The 19,969-nt window shown below is 48.7% G+C and overlaps 1 protein-coding gene across 6 annotated transcripts in view; it reads right to left on the reverse strand.

Annotated features, from left to right (window-relative positions):
* Positions 1-3,341: 3,341 nt before the first annotated feature.
* The window catches only part of PEAK1 (pseudopodium enriched atypical kinase 1), a 328,704-nt gene continuing 312,076 nt past the window's right edge, over positions 3,342-19,969 (reverse strand). For 5 of the 6 annotated variants that reach the window (XM_078079051.1, XM_078079050.1, XM_078079049.1 and 2 more), the window contains one exon: positions 7,652-14,493. In XM_078079051.1, the coding sequence (XP_077935177.1) occupies positions 13,330-14,493 (1,164 nt within the window). In that variant the 3' untranslated portion in view covers positions 7,652-13,329. Of the gene's footprint in view, positions 3,694-5,156; positions 5,416-7,651; positions 14,494-19,969 lie in introns of those variants that run through there. The other variant, XR_013450387.1, reaches the window with a different exon arrangement.

Here is a 19,969-nt window from a genome sequence, read left to right on the forward strand (position 1 = left end):
CTATTAAATTTCAGATAGAAGAAATGATCTGCTCCCTGCACTCCCTGATCACTTTATTAGCACAATAGATAAATTTAAACCACAGAGTCATGGCAAAAAGAAAGAAGTCCGCACTCTCCTCCTAATTAAACGGAGAGAAGCCAGCTAGATCCAAAGACAGCCAGCCCACTCAATTAATTAACATTTATTACAATCAGAAAACAATCTAATTGAATTAAAATGTTTCCACAAAAGTAATTTAATGACTTTCCCAAAAAGAAAGTACACCCGACTGGAGCATTTAGGATGCCCAGGCACAGTGTGTGAGGGGAGCTGAAATGGCAGCCCAGATGTGGGCAGTGGACTCTGAGGAAGGCCAGGGGCCAGGAAGGCTGGGGCCTGGCCGAGCCCCTTGTCCAGGGAGGGGTGCCATGCTTCTGGGCACAGTGACTCCCTCATGAACCAGCAGGCCTGGAACTCGAGGGGCTGCCTACAGCAGCCTTCATCCTCCTCCCCCTGCCTCCCACAGCCTCCCTTCCCTCCCCAGCGGCTCGTCCCGGGGCATTAAAGGATCAAGCCTGGGGAGGAAGTAAGGACAGGCTTGGATTCAGGGGCCTGGGACCATTTCTGCCTCTGACGTGCTGTGTCACCTTGGCCAGGTAGGAGGTGTTCAGAGAAAGGACTGTAAGCAGGGCTTTCTGAAATTTAGCCAGGAGATATTTGGAAAGCTGGGGAAACTGCCATTTGAAAGCTGCAAACAGTTTTCTGATTCTCAGGAGGCAAAGATTTGAATTCACAGTGCCTTTGTTCAGCAAAAATCCTTTGATGAGTCCTTTGTTATAAAGGCAGAAAGCAAATACTCATTTGGAGTTTGTCCTTTGGAGCTAACACTATCTGAGCACGTACTGTGGCGTGGCAGTGGGCTAGACGCATTTGCTGGACTCTGTCCTTTCATCCTCATGATGACCCTGCGAGCTGGGAGTCTCCGTTGAAACCAAGGCTCTGGGAGTGCCTGAGTACCCGCGGCTAGCTAGGCACGGACCCTCGACCCCAACCCGGGCAGCCAGACTCGGGGCGGAGGTACCACTGGCAAGCTCAGAATACCGGGGGGACCCTGGGAGAGGGGCCCTCTGAATCACTGGACTTGAGTGGGGCCCCCGAGTCTGTCCTGTTGAAAAACTCCCTGCTGACTGCGGTCCTGTGACCTTGGCAACTGAAATCCCTACTCCCGCCCTGTCTCCTGGGGTCACCCTTGCCTGACACCCGGGCTCAGCTGTGGCCTCCGACAAAGGACAGGATGATTTAAGCCCCTTTCCAATTCAGCTGCACCTACACTGTCAGAACACTATATACGGTGACCAGCATTGAGTAGGAGCTTTAAAAACGACCTTTGTTAACTTGATAGGCAGAAAGTGTGACGCCAACAATACGACCCTAATTTAAAAAAGAAAAAGGCAGAGGAGACACCACTTGCAGGACACACAGCAAACGTTAATGCTGGTCGTTTCTGGATGGCGGCCAAGCAGGTCAGTTTTATTTGCCGGATTTCCTACCATAAACATGCATTACTTTTATAATCAGAAAAAGCTATTAAAATGGTGTTTAGATATGCCATCTTAGGTTTTCATTTCTCTTATTTCTAGAAAATTTCAACATCTGGATTCTTCTTCGACTTGTCTGTTCTCATCTATCTATTGGCATTTTCTCTTCCTAATGATTTGAATAAGTTCTTCGTAACTAAGGATTTTAACCCTATGTCCCTTACACTTATTGAGACAGTTTTCCTGGCTGGTTATCTACTTTTCAATCTTGTTTCTCGCACTTTCAGTGGATGACTGTTTACCGTCTGCACGTAGTCAGCCTATTGATCCCCCGGTTCCCATGCCTTCTTTACGTTGCTTTTTAACTCAGGAAGTCTTTTATCAAAAAGAAATAAAACAGATAGGGACTGAGCATTCTTTCTAGTTCGTAGGCTTTCTTTTCTTTCTTCTTTCCTTTGTGGCACACAGCTCTTTGATCTGTTTGGATTTAGTTTGGTTTATAGAGTACAGATTAATTATTTTCCAAATAACTAACCAATTATACCACAACATTTTATTGGATAAGACCTTCTTTCCTTTCCATGCAGCCATGTCTTACTTATCCTCTGTTACATTTTTATAGATATTAAGTTTCATTATTAGGTACCCGTTTTGTTACACAGACTATTTTTTTCTTATGCCTGTATCACACTGTTTTATTGATCATAGCTTTCTCCTATGCTTAAGCAGCCTCTCGATTTCAACAGCTTCTGGATTTCTTTCACTTATTCATTCTTCCAAGTGATTCTGAGAAATATTATAAAGGTAAAGGAAAAAAAAACAACCACCAACCACTGAGATTTTTCATTTAAATTTCATTAAAGTACTTGGGAGATTGACATGGTCTTTCTAGCTAAGCTAATGGCTCATTTCTCTATCATCTCCTTCTGTGGTTCTCGGGAGAGTTTTGTAGTTTCTCATATTTCATTGTTCAGCCATCCCTACAGTATGACTGGATGCCCAGAGAAGTCAAAGTAATAAGAATAATACATTTGCATATATGTACGTTATATAATACTATCATCTTTAGTGAGAGAAGCTCCCATTTAAGAAGTACTATGACCATCATGTCAATTGGGGTCAGCCCTCGAGTTAAACAAGAACAGCAACCGACAGAGTACGGTGCATACGGTGGAGGTAAATGTGTGTGCGTGTTGTGTATATCTGCACGAGCGCAGGGTGGGGGACTGAGGGTTTTACAGACTTGACGACCAGGATAGGGTCGAAATGGAGGGGGTGGATGAATGGAAGGCAGATGATGAAGCTCTCCCTCCTCCCCAAAGAAAGAAAGGAGAAGAAAGGTGCCAAAGTGGCTTTCGGTGGTTGGTGGTCACTCGGCTGTGTTTTCAGTTTCAGAAGCAGTCCAGAGGCCCCCCTGGTCGGCCCCTTCCAGGGGTTTGCTACTTTGACAGTCTCGCCCCTCCTCACCTGTGCAGGTGGGTGGGGGTGGGCGGCAAGTCAGCTTGGGCGCCTCTTGAGCAGGAAGCTCCACAAGGTGGCCAGTGCCTCCCTCTCTTCAGCCGATGCCTGGTCCCGGTCAGCCGGCCTCTAGAAGGAGCCAGGGGGCTGGCTGCTCAGCCTGGCAGGCCCCTCTGGATTCGCCCCCTTCCCCACCTCCTCTGTCTGCATCAGGAAGCCTTCTCTGGCTGCCCCAGTCTGGGTTAGTAGGATTGCGTGTCTGCATGACCCAGACCTACCCACTGGCACAAGAACAGGCTGGTGAAGTGGTGGGGAGAAGACCCGCTTCCCAGTCAGCTTGGCTAGGCTTGAGTCAGCCCTACCGCTTACCGGCTGTGAAGCCTTGGGCACGTTCCTTACCTACTCTGAATTTCAACGTCCTCATCTGTTGCATGGGGGTCATAGGGCCGTGGTGAGGATTAAACGTGGGGAAGCCCGGCCCAGGGCCTGTGCGCAGGAGAAGCCAGGAGCAGTTCTGTCCTCCCCTCCTCCTAGTCTGAGTCAGAATCCGAGGAGCCCAATGAGGAGAGCAGGGGGAGCAGCTGAAGTCAAGGCCTTCCCGAGGCGCTCACAGGAAGGGAGGAGCTCAACCCGAGGAGCAAGTTGGAGATTTCAGATGGGGGAGGGAACGTGTCCACTTGGAGTCACCCCAAAAGCCTCTTGGCTGGATGGGGCCCTGTAGAACAGGGAGAAGGACAGGAACAATGTGGGCATGGAAAAATCCCGAAGCTTGCCTGACAGGGCGGCCAGGAGGCCAGCCTGGTGGGGTGGAAGCTGGCGTGGGTATCTGGACAGCACGGAGGGCCACTGGGTGGTGGGACCTGGGATCTGTAGTTGGGCACTAGGGGGGCAGCAGGAGGATGAGGGAGGAAGGCCACGGGCTTGGGGGAGCTGGGAGGAGGAGGCCGACTGCCTGAGGACAATCCCAGTCCCTCACTAGGGATTGGGGCAAACAAAACCTCTTGTTTTCTCATTGGTAAAATGGGGATAATTCTAGAACCTACCTCATAGGATTGTTGTGAATATAAAATTAAGCTGATTCCTGGGAAGCACCCTGGGCTGGCTTCCTGGAGAAGCCAGCTTCCTTCACCTGGAAGGCGCTGCCAGTTTTCTAGTGTTTTCAACCTTGCCCCTGCCCTGGCACCTGGTGACCTTGCCCTCCAGCAGGTTCCTTGACACCTCAATCAGATAGATCCCTGATGAGCCTGTCCCAGGGGACACAGGCATTCTGAGGAGGGGACCCCTTCCAGGCGCTTAGGCTTGAGCCCTCACCCATTCTGCAGGGTAGGATGAATTGGCCCAAGGTTGGCTGGAGGTCAAGAGATTTGGTAAAACCAGGGGTGCAGATGCTGGAGATGCGCCAGCAGGGCCTCATCCTCAAACAGCATCTCTTCAAGGCCCTTCTCAGGCAATGATCCGTTTTGTCTGAACCCTCAAAACACTTTTCTCCCTTCCCCAGCTTCCTTCTGAATGCCTCGGCTGTGCCCTGCTTTTTCACAAGTCAGGCTAAAACATGTGCACAAATGTTACCTCACTGATCCATCCTCCCACTTCGTGCTAGGGAGGGGATGGCGGATGAGGCCCCTGTCTGTAAGTGAGCAGAGTTCACGGAGGTTAGGGAACGCACGCAAGCTCCCTGGAGGCAGGGAGTGGTTGCGGCTCGCCCCGGGCCGTACTCAGAGGGACACTGGTGGCCTGCTGGGCCCTGACTGGCGGCAGGGCTCTAGCTCCTGTAAGGCTACACGGCATCCCTGGGGCCCAAAGTGGGCCTCCAGAGGTCCTTGCGTTGTCTGTAGGATACATATCTGGCCCAGCAGATGGGCCTCCGGTTCCCAGGGAAGACGATTCATTCCGGACCCTGGTCTCATTCCTCCAAACTGTTCTCCAGGCACACAGTAGCCAGCAGCCGCCTTTGGCCCTTGCTCCCAGCCGGCACCCTCTCTGTCCACTCAGCCCATCAGGATTGGGGCCGAGCTCCTGCTGGCTTTGCCCGCCACTGGGTCCCCAGCACATGGTACTTAACGAAAGAAAGAAGGAAGGCTCTCCACCTACCCCCAGGAAGCCCTGCCCCGAGCGCTACCGTCCCCCCAGCGTCCTGGCCACACTTAAGGGGCAGGAATGGGGTAGAGGAAAGAGCACCTGGCTGTAAGTTGCACAGATCTGCTTTGAAATCCTGGCTGTGATGAGTTCAGTGGAAAATGGGCAGAATGGAGCCATCTCGTGGGGTGGAAGTGAGGATGACGAGGGACTGCAGAGCATCTGAACCGCTGTTACTGTTACTGCTCTCACTCAGCTGGAGCCCGGGGGCTCTCTGGAGCAGTGCCCAGGCCGGGTACATGGAGCAGCCTGGGAAAGGCCGGCTGCCCTGCCCTGCTGGGCCAGGCCCAGGGCCAGGAGGCTGAAAAGAGAGAAGAGTTGATGGGGGAAGCTGAGCAGCTCAGAACCCAGGTGCCGAAGGAGGGAGGCCCTTGAAGGCTGATGCTTGAGGTGGGGTTCTCTTCCCAGCATCAGGGGGCAGTGGTGGGGCCCGGGCTTGGAAAGGCTGGGGTTGGGGGGGCGGTTTCAGCCGTGCCCCTGGGTCTCTGGTAGAGTGTGGCGCAGGGAGGCAAGGTGCTTGGGGTGAGAGACAGTGGAAGATGAGCTGCGGGCATGGAGGTTTTCCCTCTGTCTTGCCTTCCAACCCCTTGTTTCTGGGACCCCGGCTCCAGTGTGGGCTGGTGAGTATAGGGGTGGTGGTGACAGAGCCACACAGAGCTTCGAGCTCTGCCCTCTCGACAGACACACCGGGCTCCCCCACTCAGGGCCCCTGTCCCCCCCCTGCACGGCTTCCCCAGCAGCCTGGACTCTTCCCAAGCTCGGCTCTGAATCTCCAGCCAAGACTGGTGACTGACTCCGCCTTCTGGTTGCTTCCAGGTACCTTCAAGACAGTTCCCTGGGATCTCCAGGAAGTCAGGGATTGTGCCCAGGCAGCCCGTTTCCATTCAGACGCCTGTAAATTTGGGAGAACGGGATCTTGGCATCCAACTCTCTCCTGCCCCCACCGTGTAAAATCCAATTTTTAAGTTTCAGCTGTAATTGCCTGGAGCCGCTCTTAACGGCAATGTGTGATCCGCCAACCGCAGTTCTTGGCTCCTAAGGCACTAATGAAGTTCCCTCCCTTGCAGGGCACAGGCTCACTTAAAAGGAAGAGTAATTGGCTGGGCCCTGGAGAGCAGGCAAAGAGCTCCTGGAGCGGAGGGTGCACGATCACAGCCCCACGCACCCAGAGAGTAACTTACACCAGTTAATTCCAGATGGGAAAGATCCAGATTCTCTGGATCTGAGTTGAAAGCAGTCTGCAGGCATATGGAAACCAAAGGCTCTACCCAAATGTCAGGACAACCCAGAATCAAACAGAAGGCTGGTCTTGCTGAGGACCCGCTGGTAGAATTCCCAGGACTGGAGCCCACGCTGGGTAAAGTGACCCCACTGGAAGAAAAGAACCTCCAGTTTTCTGGAGCCTTGCTCTGCCTACTCTGGAGTCTGGCTAGAGCAACCCTGAACTGGTCCCGCCATCTAGGCCCATATCCTTTGAGGCCCAGGTCGGCCACCCATGCCAGTGGAGCACTCGACAGCTACCCGAGCCTAGTGCACGCCAGCTCTGCGACCGCTCAGCCCCAGCTGCCTGCTTCTTCCTTTGGCTCTCCCCCCACCCCCTGCCCCAAGAAGCCAGTGTGCTGTGCTCACAGCTAGGACGGGCAGTCCCGCCAGATCCTCCCCAGCAAGCAGGCGTCCCTGCCTCCTGGGTTTTGCTGTAACCCTTCCTCCCGGGCTCAGACAAGCCAGGGGGAAGTTTGAGGCCCATGCCAGTGTGGGTTTGCCTCTTCAACAACACAAAACTCGAGTCTGGCGACCACTGTATTGCAATATGCCTTAAATATTATCTGCAAATTCCCGAATGATCGCTAGTGGAGAGGAGCAGAAACACTGGGCCAGAGACAGTGTCCACCGTACAGGGTTCAGAGCTCTAAAACCTGGTCTAAATTTAGAATCTACATGTTTGCATTTCCATCCGTTCTACTCTTAATAACAAGGCAGCTGCTGTTACCACTGCCAACGGCTGACCCTCCCCGCCTAAGCCAGGTGGCCTCTCTGCTACCGAAGTGTCAGCGTGTGAGCTTGTCGGCCTTCGCGAGAACCCTGTGAGCGTGTACTTTAAGGAACAGGCAAAAGGTATGTGAATTCTGCAGCAGATGATGCTGGATGCCGCACAAGGCCCTGCCTCCGCTCATACTGTCCGCACGCTCTGAGATCTTCACTGAGCAGCGGTGGAGAGCCGGGTAAGCAAGCCCCTCAAACGTGCCCGAGCAGCTCAGGAAGGCTGTATGGAGACCGGCCACCAGGGGGCAATCTCACACAGCGGACCGGCAGCCCTCGGGCCGCGCTAGGCAAAGCGGAAGGCCTTCACTTTGTCTTCTGAGTTTTCTCAGGTCAGGGAGGGAATGAACAGGAAATACTGTCCAGGTCAGCAGGGAATAAGATCCCAGAGGGCACTGAACCCTGGGGTGGGGGGGCAAAACCAACCACGTCTGCAACCAAACCCTCCCCAGCGCGTCAAGACGGGAGAGTCACTGAAAAAACAAGCGCTCGTCTGGTTTTTAGTGTATATTAAAACAAATTTATTTACACAGTAACATGATGCCACAGAGAACACAGCAAAGTACCACAGCAAACCAAAGGGCGGCACCACCTGGTGACAGAGGGGACCTTACATTGGTAGATTTATACAACTCTAAAATATGTAGAGGGTTGAAGCTCCAGGAAAGAGCAAGAGAAATAAGATTTTCAAATATAGGGTGTGGGCAGAGCCACGGGGAACTAAGGAGAGACTGGAATGAGGACTGCCATGATTCAAATAAGGAGAAGGATGACATCTTGCTTCTGCCCTGATCTCATGCCAAAATGCCCTGCGTATCAACAGAAAATCCCAACCCAGTGTGTTCACACGTAACTCTTTTAAAAAACTGGTAAGGGAAGGGATAACCAAGTAGTACTTGGAGCAAGTTTCCTGAAGCGGTGTGGTTTGTCCTTCAGAAACACTACCCTGAAGCCATATAGGGCTGTTCAACATTCAAATTATCAGGAGTGCAGACACACACATACTTTCCACACACTGTACGGGCAAAGTGGATTTTCCATAATACAATAATAATCGTAGCAAAATATATGACTCTATACTTCTGCTAGGTTAAAAAATTTCCGACCTCTTTTGATTCCCTGAAACTTTCTTAATTTAAAAAAAAAGCATGGGGGTGAGTGGGATGGGTAAAGGCGAGAAGCTGGAATAGGTCCAGAGGCTCTCTGGAGTCGGAAGCATGTGATGGGATGGTGGGAATGCAGGCCCCTGCAGCCCACTTAGGTGGGGAAGCTTCTAGCAGTGGCTGAGGCAAAAACGTGCTCCAATTTCAAACAGCCGCAGGGAGGGGATGGTGAACAGCTGTATAGCACCTTGTACATTCGGGGCACTTAGAGATATTAAATGATGGTGACGAGTGGTAACCACCTCTGTAGGAAGCTTTATAAAAACGATTCGAATTTGTTAAGAAATCTCCCAGGAGTTCTTTAAACAAACCTACTGAAACTACCACGTCTCTTAGAAAAAAATTGCCCAGCTTCCAGAATCACATGGATGCGATGTTCCCAAGCTGAAGTCATGGCAACAGCCATGGTCACGTCACGGGGAAAGGGACTGGTTCCTTCTCCTTAGATACTGGGGCCCACGGCTTTCATCATCACCATCATCTTCTTTTTCTTTTTTCCTAATAGACAACATGGACTTATTTAAAAGAAAAATAGGTGCTTTTTTGGGAGGATGGATTATTTTATCAGCCAAATCCCTTGACATGGAATGTATGTGAGTTCTCCTTCGATGGCATCTGTTGTAACTCAACCTCCTCACCTTGGAAGCATCAGGACAAAAAGGCTGGATTTCTTTGGTATCATCTCTATCTAGGATCTTGCACTGTAACTCCCTGGCTTCCCTTATGGCATCTCTTTTTGGTCCACAGAATCCCTACTTTCGGCGCTGCCATGAGCACGGACAGCTGGCCTTCGGTGCACGCTTCCGCAAGGGCAGCACTTGGCTTTGTCTCGGCACAGCACTTTGGGCCTTTGAGAATATGAGCTTCAATGAGGTAAAACTAATGACCCGGCTTCGTGGGTAGCCATCCTGTTCGCTTGTTAGGCTGAACCAGAATTTTCAAACCTTATCAACTAGTGAGGGAAGTAAAGAACATGTCAGAGTCGGCCTGGGGAGCCAAGTCCCTCTCTCCCTCATCTTCAAGTATGTCTGTACTTTATTCATACATCTAGAATCGTTTGGAATTACAGTGCAGTATCCTGAGTACATCCTGATTTCTGGGACTAGTCTGTATTTTTTTCAGATCACTGCCACTATAATCTAGGGAAAAATATTATATTTGCAGGTTACCAGCAAAACCGAGTCAGGTTACTTCCCAGCATTGAAGTGTTTTTAATTCAAATTTGGGAAGTTGAGTGTAATCCTTCCAGGCCTTCCTATTTAGTAGGCCCCAAATTTCATTTGCAATATTAGAAACTTTAAAATACAGTTTTCCTCCCAGAAATATCATTACTATTTCTAGAGGTTTAGATCTCTTGGCTTACGAGTTTTCCATGTTAACAAACTTCTTCTGAGTCTGGAAGCAATACTGGCCCCCACTTACTCTGACGATGAAAGGCTACCCAGACTCTTAAAATCCTCACAAGCACGGTTTACTTTTAGCCCCCCGACGTCAGTGGTGTGGGGCTGGTGCCCCCTCTACACCTTACCCAGTTCATCCCCAGAGGGCAAACCTTGAAACTAACTGCTGTCCTCTTGGCCTCCAATTCTCACTTCGTCTAGGGGTTGGTAGGCCTCATTCATGATTCACTCAAGGTTCTTTTGTGGACTCCGTAGGTTCAACTGCTCTTTCTCCCATCCTGCAGTTATTCTTCCTGAATTAGCTTCTGAGCATCACGTCAGTGTACATTTACCAAAGGGGCTCTCCCTCAGGCTGGCATGGGAGAAGTCTCGTGGTCCTAGTCCTTTGTGGGACATCGGATTCTCTTCCTTCCAAGACTAGCTTGTCACTCTAACAAGGCACTCTGCTATATATACATTCAGGCTTGGTCTTGGTTCCTCCACCCATGTCCCTGTTTCTCTAGCACCGAAATGTGTCAGAGAGATTGTTCCTGCTCATGTGGCTTAAGGTAAAGTTCCAAAGGTGGCTTAATTGTTCAAACTCTCGATAAATGGAAGAATCTGTAGTATAGACTTCAACAGAAAAGAACAAATTTCCAAATATTGAATTCAGTAACTTGATGTTACTTGAGAAAACTTAAAGTGCTATCCTAGTCATAATGCAAAACTCAAATATATATATATATATATATCCGTCTGTGTCTGAAGGTAGGGTTTCTTTCCAGTTGATGAATGAATTCAAAGTTCCTACTATAATTAAAATGGAACTGTAAAAAAATATTTGTGATAATATTAGATTGACTGAATTTCACTATTCTGGAAAAATATTCCAAGGACCATCTGATGTAGAGATACAGTTGTTTTGTCTATCCTGCTCTAACCTGTAACACCCTTTTCCCTCTCTACCTCACATTCCTCAGCCATCCCTCAGAGAAAAATTAATCTAGCCACCTGTCTCTGGGAAGCCTGAGGCCCTTTTCTGACTAGGTGGCATTCACCTTTTGCCCTTAACAAATCTGAATATAAAAACAGTACTAAACAAATCTGGTGCGAAGGAGGTGCTCGGTTTACCAGTGCTCTAAGATAACGGTAGTGGAGAGTGTCCATGCCCAGAATACTATAGAGTTAACCCGAAGAAGGCTAGATCCAAGTCAGACAGGAAAAAAAAAGGAAAGAAAGAAAAGAAAAAGCATACCTAGAGAACAAACAGAGGGACCAGAGAACATTCTTCATTAAATATGAAACCTCATTAAATAGTCAACATTCAAATTTACATGGGCAAGGCACCACGAGAATGACACTGAGAAAGTGTCTCAATCTGCGAACCATCTGGGGGAGGGCGGGGAGGACTGCTAAGGGAACATGCTGGCTGACATGGTCAGTGGTCTGTGTGCTGCTACTTCAGTGTATAATTAGGCAAGGACTTATGTGCACATGGGCTATGCTAAGGTGAACTAAACAGCAGTCCGCTAGGCGAGGTGCAGTCATGCCACGGGACCCAGACCTGGAGCGGACTGTGGCCATTCCTAGGGGCCGAGCCCTGCACTCTGGCTAGAGGAGGCAAGGCTCTCTGTGGGCCAATGAGCTCTCTTCCTTGGGAGTCCTGTACTGCTGGCCAGGAGGACAGGGACATCCTCCATTTGGAGCCTCACATGGCCTGTTTTCTTAAAAACAACAACAAAAACAACAACAAAACACAAAGAAGATCACAATAAAATACATTCTTCTCCCTTCCTGATCCTCTTTGATTTAGGTGAATCATATGAAAAAGGCTGTTAAAAATGTTAAAAGTTTAGAAATTTCCAAAAGGCCACTAATGTGCTATCTAAGTAATACTGCACAGACTTGGCTTTCAGAAGCTCTGCGCTGCTAGGGGAGGGGTCCCGGAGCCCCCTCGCCAACAAGATGCAGGGAACATGTCTCTCAACCGTGCCACAGGTTGTCCCCCTCAGAGGCCCGGCCCCTGCTCCCAGCACGCACGTGCACACCCGCGTGTGCGCACACTCACACCATCTGAGTGACTCTTGGGATTTCAAGGTTGAAGTAAACAGATACTCACAGTTTTCAATAAAACAAGCCCACACATGTCACCTCCCACCCCCGCCCCCCCGAAGGAACTCTCATCTCAGCGCAAATATGTATGTGCCAAGGGAAGAAGGGGAGGATTTCTGTAGAACTTGCTTCAGGTGAAATTGCAACATAAACACTGTAATATACAGCTAAAAAAATACATACAAAAATTGCACATATATTCATAGGAGAGGAGCATGGACCCCACGTGCGGTGCACGGCTCACAGGCACCCCACCTCAGCGATCAAAGTCCCCGCGAGCCGACCTCCGGAGCCACTACAGAGAGTCCTAAGGAGCAATGTGTTGGGGCCACCGGGAGGCAGCCTCCTCCGCCGAGCTCCGCGTTCTGAGGAGGAGGCCGGCCGTCTACTCAGCGGCCTTCTCCCCTCTCCCGCCTCGGGCCGCCCTCCCAGCCAGCGGCTGTGCCTGCCCTCCAGGCAGCTCTCCGAGCTCAGCTGACCCGTGTCATTCACGGCTCATGCCTACAGCGTCTGGTTGGACTAGTTAACACTGGCTACTGAGAGGAGGGAGCTGGCCCGGTACGGCTCAGGGGAAGGCTGGGATCCGGGCTCCGCCAGCCCTGGCCGTCCACACCGCCAGCTCTGACAGTAATCAAAGGCCGCACCTTCAACCATCCCCCGGGGGGGCCCCTAGGGAACTGCAAGTGTGGAAACTCATCTCCGGTGGGCCCGCCAGCTCTTTATCAGGTCCGAACTGTACGCACCCGGCGGAGGCATTGGTGACACCACCTCGGGTCAGTTTGGGAAGGGGCCACAAGTGGCTGATAAACCCGAACTTCACTGGCAAGTGGGGACAGAGTCGAGGTGAAGGAGAATCAGACAGTGGCAGCAGAGGGGAGACTGGCAGGGCCACCCTCTGTGCAGTGCACCCACTTACCGAGGACAAGGGAAAATGCGTCCATGACCCAAGGGATGCAATCTCTCCTTGTCTTCTGACGATCTGCTGGAACAAAGAATAGAGTCCCCAGACACAAAACTGGCCTGATGCTAAGGATGGCAGTTCTGCCTGGTAAGAGAGTCAGTGATTGATACTTTAAAGAAAAAACCAATCTGTTGTGAGAGCTTAGTGGATGATGGTAAGGACTGGTCAAATCTGTCTATTGCTAGTGAGAATAAATACTTGTGGTTAAAAAGACAGGTGATATTCAGAATTATGCAGGAGCTGGACACAGCTCACTGAATTCATACCAAAAGAGCTGTGCCTTCCGGGATAGACATTTTCATTTTCTACCTGCATTTGGGGACAATTACGGTGAAAGGTGTTTTGATGGAAGGCAACTGCACGACCGTACAGTGAAGACAGACCCAGCTTTGCACTCGGTGTGGAGCCATGGATAAGCCTTCGGAGAGGACTCGTTTTTCCTGGACAGGGATGGAAGGTTGGTCTCTCTTCTTTCCTTGAATTCTGTGGGAGCTCTGGGAAGGGGGAGTGCACAGGTGACTGGAAGGTGGAAATGAAAGAAAAGCCGCAAGCAGGACAGACTAGCGGTGTTGCAGGGTTTTCACAATACAGCCGAGGGAGTCTGGAGTGGCAAAAGCCAAATACTGAGCACAAAGCCAGTCCTCCAGGCTGACCCCACCCTCCCTGTCCAGGGACTTCTCGGCAAACTTGATCATGAGCAGTGTTCGCTTGATGTCTAGCCAGTTCTGGAGCAGGGCGCTCCGCTGCGCTGGGCTGGGAGAGACGGTCAGAGTCTGGAAGAGATCTTCCCGGGGGCCCCAGAGCAGACACTGGAGGATGCCTTTGGCATCTGAAATGAGGATCCGCTCAGAAGGGTTGGGATTGAGGAGGCAGCTGGCCAGCTGCTGCAGGCCCCGGGAATAGGGGGAGCGGAGTGGGATGCGAGGCAGGTCTGCTCGAGTGTATTCTTTCTCCTTCAGCTCTGGGTTCTCATCGAAGGGGTTGGGCAGGTGCAGCATCTCATAGATGAGGATGCCTGTCTGGAACTCATCACACTTTTTATACTGGGTGGCTGTTATGATCTCTGGAGCGAGGCGGGACTGGTCGCGGAGGATCTCGGGGTCCACCAGATGGCTCTTCTGCTTGGCCTGAGAGAAGTTGCTTACTATGAGCCTGGTAGAACAAGACGAGGTGGGGCTGGACTCTGCAGGCCCCAGGCCCTGGCTGGTTGCCCCTGGCTGGTAGTGGACGAGCAGCAGGTTCTCCAGACGAAGATCGCAGTGAGTGACATGGTAGGGTTTGAGGTGCTCCAGGCCAGAGCACAGCTGTAAGAGCAGCAGACACACCTGCCTCTCGTACAGGTCCGGGCTTTTCCCATGCTGGCCCAGAGAGTCTCGCACAAAATCAGCCACGGTGAGATAGGGAACCTCTCTGGTGATGACCACCACGTGGCTTCTCTGCTTCCTGCTAATGCCCCCCTGGCTTGCTTTCTGGGATGACTCTGTTTCAGAGGAGGGCTCCGGGCTTTTTCCATCTGTTTCTCCTTTCACCTCTTCTTCAGCCTCTTCCATTTCATCCTCTTCCTCTTCAGGGGCATCGGGATCCTCCCAGGGAAGCAGACGATTAGGGACCTCAGCAAGGAAATGACCACAGTCCTGCTGGATGTTAAAATGGACAGCCAGGCTCTGCCGGACAGCCAAGCTGTGATAATACTGCTGAGATTCTTTAGCTTTGCTCTTACAGATCTGAAAGAAGAATGCAAATAACACAATATAAAATGCACACTTTCATAACCAGGCTTAGATGTGTAAAGGAAGATTAATTGGAAGGTGGACTGGTTAGGAACAAACCATGTTGTAGTGAAGTCTTCAGAAAGGGTCTTGGTCGTCCTATGCCGAGTAACAGTAATAACGGCAGGAGCCATTTCTTGCGGCTGTCTACATGCTGTTTTACGTATATTATCTGTAGTCCTTATGCTAACCCTTCAAAGTAGGCTGAAGATTTAAGAATTACAAAAAAAAAAAAAAAGCCCAGGGCTACCAGCTTGCAAACCCAAGTCTGTCCAACACCAAAGCTTGCTTTTTCTACTATACCTTGTATGTCATCTAGAAAACAGAACCAAGAATAACTTTTTACCACTTTCTGTAGAGGCTTACAGCCCAGACTTACACAACAGCTCTATAAAGTGGGCCAGGATACCTTATTTTATCACTGGTCAGGAGAGTAACAAATATTGGCCAGGTAAAGTGTGGGTTTTCCTAATTTTCAATGAGTGTCATTGTCACAACTCAGGCATGCACGGTTGACTGGCAAGGTAGAGAAAAAAGTTGGAGAGAATCACTGGTCTGACCTCGTCAGAGCACCACCAACATTTCAATGGCAGGACTCTGAGTTTCATGCTTTCTCTTAACAGGCCTCTTTTAAAGGCCGATATTTAGGCAGTAAGGCCTTTCCAAAAGAATTTTATTATGTGGCTATGGATCATGCAAGAGTTTTTTGATCACAAACATTAGCCAAGAGTTCTATATACTGAAACGACTACTGTATTTCTAGTCATCCAGGGTTAGAAAAAGTAAAAAAGCAAAAAAGTAAATAAAATCACCCCTAAATGGATTATGCTCATGATAGGATGCGGAGAAGCTGACCGTAGAAGACTCTGCCTAACACTCGCTCACAGATCCTCACAGCCCGGTCAGGACAGCTCCTCCGCGAGCCTGTACCTGAGGAGCACATTCTCTCTCCTCAGCAGGAAGATGCTGCCGGATTTCACAGGGATCCAAGCCTCCCAGCGACAGGCACCCGGAAGTGTTCACACGGCCTGTTGGCTGCAGTCATACCGAAAAGAAACAAACTGTAAAAAGGATTTTCTAGCTACTTTTATTTTTAAAAATGTACATTTCTTGGGAAGGTGCTGATGAGCCTCCCAGTTCTGAGAAAGAACATGCTCTGATTTCCATTCAAAGAGATATTAAGAAAAAGATGAAACAGGTGATGGGGACTAAAGAGTACACTTCTCATGATGAAAAAAAAAAAAAAGCAAAAAACAAAAAGCGCCCCCCTCCCCCAGCCCAAAACCAGACCAAAGGTAAAGGAGTATCTGTGGGAGAGGAACATCCTCTTTCATTTACTGTATTTATACATATTTATTACACTTAGAGTCTTGACACCAGTGATCAATACCACAGAAATTTCTCTCTCGCTCTCTCCTCTCTTCAAATCTTATACCACCTACTTCATCAATTTGAGGGCACACTAAGCATTTCTTCTTTAACCAAACTTCTGGTCTTGAAACAGAGATAACCCCAGGCTGAGTTCAAGTTCAAACATATATCTTTCAAAAAATATTATCTTCGGAAAGCTCTCAAAGTCTCTGTGCACGCAGTATAATATATACTCCTATATGCTCATCAATCACAACATGAATTCTTTCTATACTGTACTGTTGGCAATATTTCATATTTACGTGTCAGCAGGTATTTAAAAATCCTATACTAGTCATCTTTTAGTTGTATAGGAGTTGGGTCTAGGACATGGCACCATTAAACCCATTTCCAATTTTAATAATCTGCTCAATATCACATCACTGGCTGGAATGAAAGTTCAAAGGTCCCAACTCCTCAGTCTTTGAAAAGTCAGTCAAATACCACTGAGTTGAGTTGAATGAGACTGTAGCTAAACTCTAGCAGTCACTTTATAGAAAGGACACTCACCAAGGACTTGGCAGGTTTGGGATTTAGTCTTGCCACTAACTGTGTAACCTTGGGCATCTCAGCTAATTTCTCTGGGTCTCAGTCTCCCTAAAAAGGGAGACAATATAGAAAAATCCTGAAACCTACTACTTCATAGGGCACTTGTGAGGATTAAATGAGATCAACTCTGTAGAGCCGATCTATAAATCTCAAAGCTAAGCAAATGTAACATTGCAAATGACTAAGACAATTAGCAACCTGCAAATGTTAAAAGTGATGTCATATTATAGAATCTTCATGTTTTTTCAAACAGAAAAAGCAAAACAGAAAAATGCATCTTTCTTTTGAGTCCTGAGAGCCACCTGCCCCAGCAGTGAGGCTCTCTGACCATGGGTTTGGTGGAGGCAGCTGGAGAGGAAGAGCTAAAGTCCAATCCCCTGCAGGCCACAAGTCAGACTGGCAGTATGTTCTGGTCCAAGACAGGCCCAATCTAAGGCTGAGAGAGAGAGAGAGAGAGAAGTGTCTAACCGCTCTGTAGTTTCTACTATGCTAAGCTGCACTGAAAACAACTTGCCACTCTGTGGTTTGGCATTAGAAGGAGAGAAGGTATTCTAATTGTGACTCCTCCTCTCATCGTGTCATTCGGGTGGTATCTGCCCACAAATAGACACACACACTTTCATAAGATTCCCCAGAGCTGTTTGAGCAGACAAGAACATGGACACTACAACAAGAATTTATGTTTAGTTTCACAGATCAACTTGAGATAAAGGTTCAAAGTGATTTACAAAGGAGAAATGATAAATTGTTCAACCATTCTGGATGCTCTGAAGGAGAATGGCCTGCCTGGGTAGCCGGCCTGAGCAGGTGGCACTTCCTTATCTCTCCATCTTACAATATAGAGACAGGCTGAAGAATAATGGGCCACTCTAGTTTAAGGGGTAAAGGGAAAAGGGAGAAGTCTGGAAAGAGGGAAACAAAATACTAGGGCTTCTAATTGGTTCACAACCATGAAAACAGTTATAATCAAAATACAGACCTATGAAGATTTCCAGAATAGGATTTCTTGTATGATGAGTATCTCATAAATCTTTATTATGGAGCTTGTGATGATGTTAATTTAGGTAGGAGTATTATATGATTCTATGTACCACAGAGTAGCAATTTTTCAAATATTAATAACTTGACTCCTTTAGTTTAAAAAAAGAAACTCAAAATGACCTGACTTCAGATGATAAATTTCTCATCCAAAAGTTATTTCAGAAAACAAGCCACTCGTTCCAGAACAAATGGACAGGGTTCCTCCTGCTGGTTGTTGATTTGACCTCTTTCCCTTACCTGATATTTTCTCTACCAGGGAGCAAAGTGACTTCTTCTGGGCCTCCCATTTTCATTTATCTTTCTTGAAAGGAATTTACATTCCTTCCCTAAAAGGGCAGCTGGCTTGAACTGCAGGAATTTCCAAAGAGATTCCACTCCCTAAGAAGAATGATTTCCACAGGACTTCTAAGCTTCCCCAAATTTTGAAATAGGAACAAAACAGGAGCTGGATCTTCATGTAAGATTCTCTTTTTTAATGGGACAAAAATCATCTCATAGTCGTTCTGACTACATACGGAGAAACCTATTTAACCTGCCCGATTCTCTGAAAGGGAAGAAAAGCTCTGTGAGAGACTGAGCCAAGGTGACACCCTCCAGGAGTCGTTTCCACGCAAGCTGCAGCAAGAGAACAAAACCAGGCTGGGGAAGGTTGAATCTTGTACGATCCGCCATAGGTCCCCTTTCTGGACAAGTTACTGGTTCTGTGAAGGTGGCAATGCCAAATTCATGCAATAGGAGCGCTTTCCGTGAAGAGCACAAACAGGAAGAGATGCGCGTGCTGGGCACAGTGACCCTGGCGTGCTTGCCCGCTCAGACGGCCCCCCTCCCCGAGCTGCTTCTCCAGAGGAAGCCAGAAGCCCATCAAAAGGGACAGCCAGCCAGGGGTAGTTACACACCCACCAACATGGATAAAACATTGCCACAAAAACAGGAGCCTGCGAGGAAATGGAGTTGTCTGAGTTAATAAGGATGAGGGAGGACAGAGAAGGAAAAGGAAAACTATTCATTTACAGCAATTGAGCATTCAAACAAGTATCTGATGGCTCCTTAGCACCTTCCATCTGTGAAAAATCCTGAAGTGATCCAGCCAGAGCCCCATAAAGTGGGTTGGGGAGCCCTTTAGCCACCGATCAGTCACCTGTTCGAAAATGGAAAAAAAAAGAAAAAAATGCTTCCAGAGCCAGAGGCCTCTCCTGAGGCCTTCTCGAGACCCAGGTCAAAGCACACAATGCTTACACAACCTGATCTTAGTGGGGAAACAACCTGATAATTGTTCCTCACACACAACCTGAAAAGTTTAATTCCAAACATTCCCTTCAGTACAGGGGCTCATTTTCTGTGTTGCCCATGGCAACTGCTCTGCATACCTTTGAGTCAAATCTGCCATTATAAAGCATTTATGTTTATAATAATCATCATCTCAACCTAGACAGCTAACTTTAAAAAGCAGAATGTGGGGAGCTTTGACTGTAAATCCCCATTAAAAGCAGCTGGGAAGAAGACAGCAGCCTATGCGTCTAATACTAGCGGCCCTTCCAGAATGCCCATACGCCTGGAGCCTGTAAAGAGGATGCCCATACATCTTGCTGTCCTTTCAACACTGGGGAGTGGGACAGATATTCAGGTTAAGGCAACACAGCGGGGAGGCAGGGGGAGAAGGTGGACATCTGGCACCACAGTAGGGAAGTGGCTGTGGAATAAATCAGTTGTCGAACAGAGTGGTATTACCCATTCTCCTTTATTTGACTCTTTCTCCCACAGGCTCCTTGAAATACTAGCGTTTGTTGGGGGAAGTCTGCTCTTGTCCTCTTTTCTCATGGACACACTCCCTTCAGCAAGCTCATGGCTTCGATCATCTTAATATATTATTGACTTCCACATTTGTAACCCAGACTTGCCTTAGAGCTTTAGATTCATCTCTACAATGGCCTACTTGAACCCCCCTACCCCGTATGTCCCATCCCATAGACCCTTAAACTCAACATAACCAAACCCAAACTCTTCTTCCCACCAAAACCCCTGTTCTTCCAGTGCTCCCTCTTCTTGGTGAATGGCGCCATTATCTGTCCCAACATCTGTCTAAGAAATCAAATTCATTCTGGATTTCTCCTCCATCTTCACTCCCTACATCTAATCAATCACCAATTTTAATCGATTCTCTTCCCAAATAACTTTTAAATTATCCTCTTGTCTCCATCATCTATTGCTACCATTATCACCGGCATGGAGTACTACAAAAGATTTCCAACTGATTTCCCTGCCTCTCATGTGACTCCCCTCAAACACCAGAGCCACCTTTCAAAAAAACTGGATACTGCCTGCCTAATATTTAAACTTCGTAGTGGCTCCCACCATCTTCACAGGAGAAAGGCCTGGCCTGGCCTCCCTTTCCAGTCTTATTTCTCATGTTTCTTTCACTTTTGCCATACTG

This window comes from Halichoerus grypus, chromosome 8 (genome assembly GCF_964656455.1).
Source record: "Halichoerus grypus chromosome 8, mHalGry1.hap1.1, whole genome shotgun sequence".
In the NCBI taxonomy this organism is placed as follows: domain Eukaryota; kingdom Metazoa; phylum Chordata; class Mammalia; order Carnivora; family Phocidae; genus Halichoerus; species Halichoerus grypus.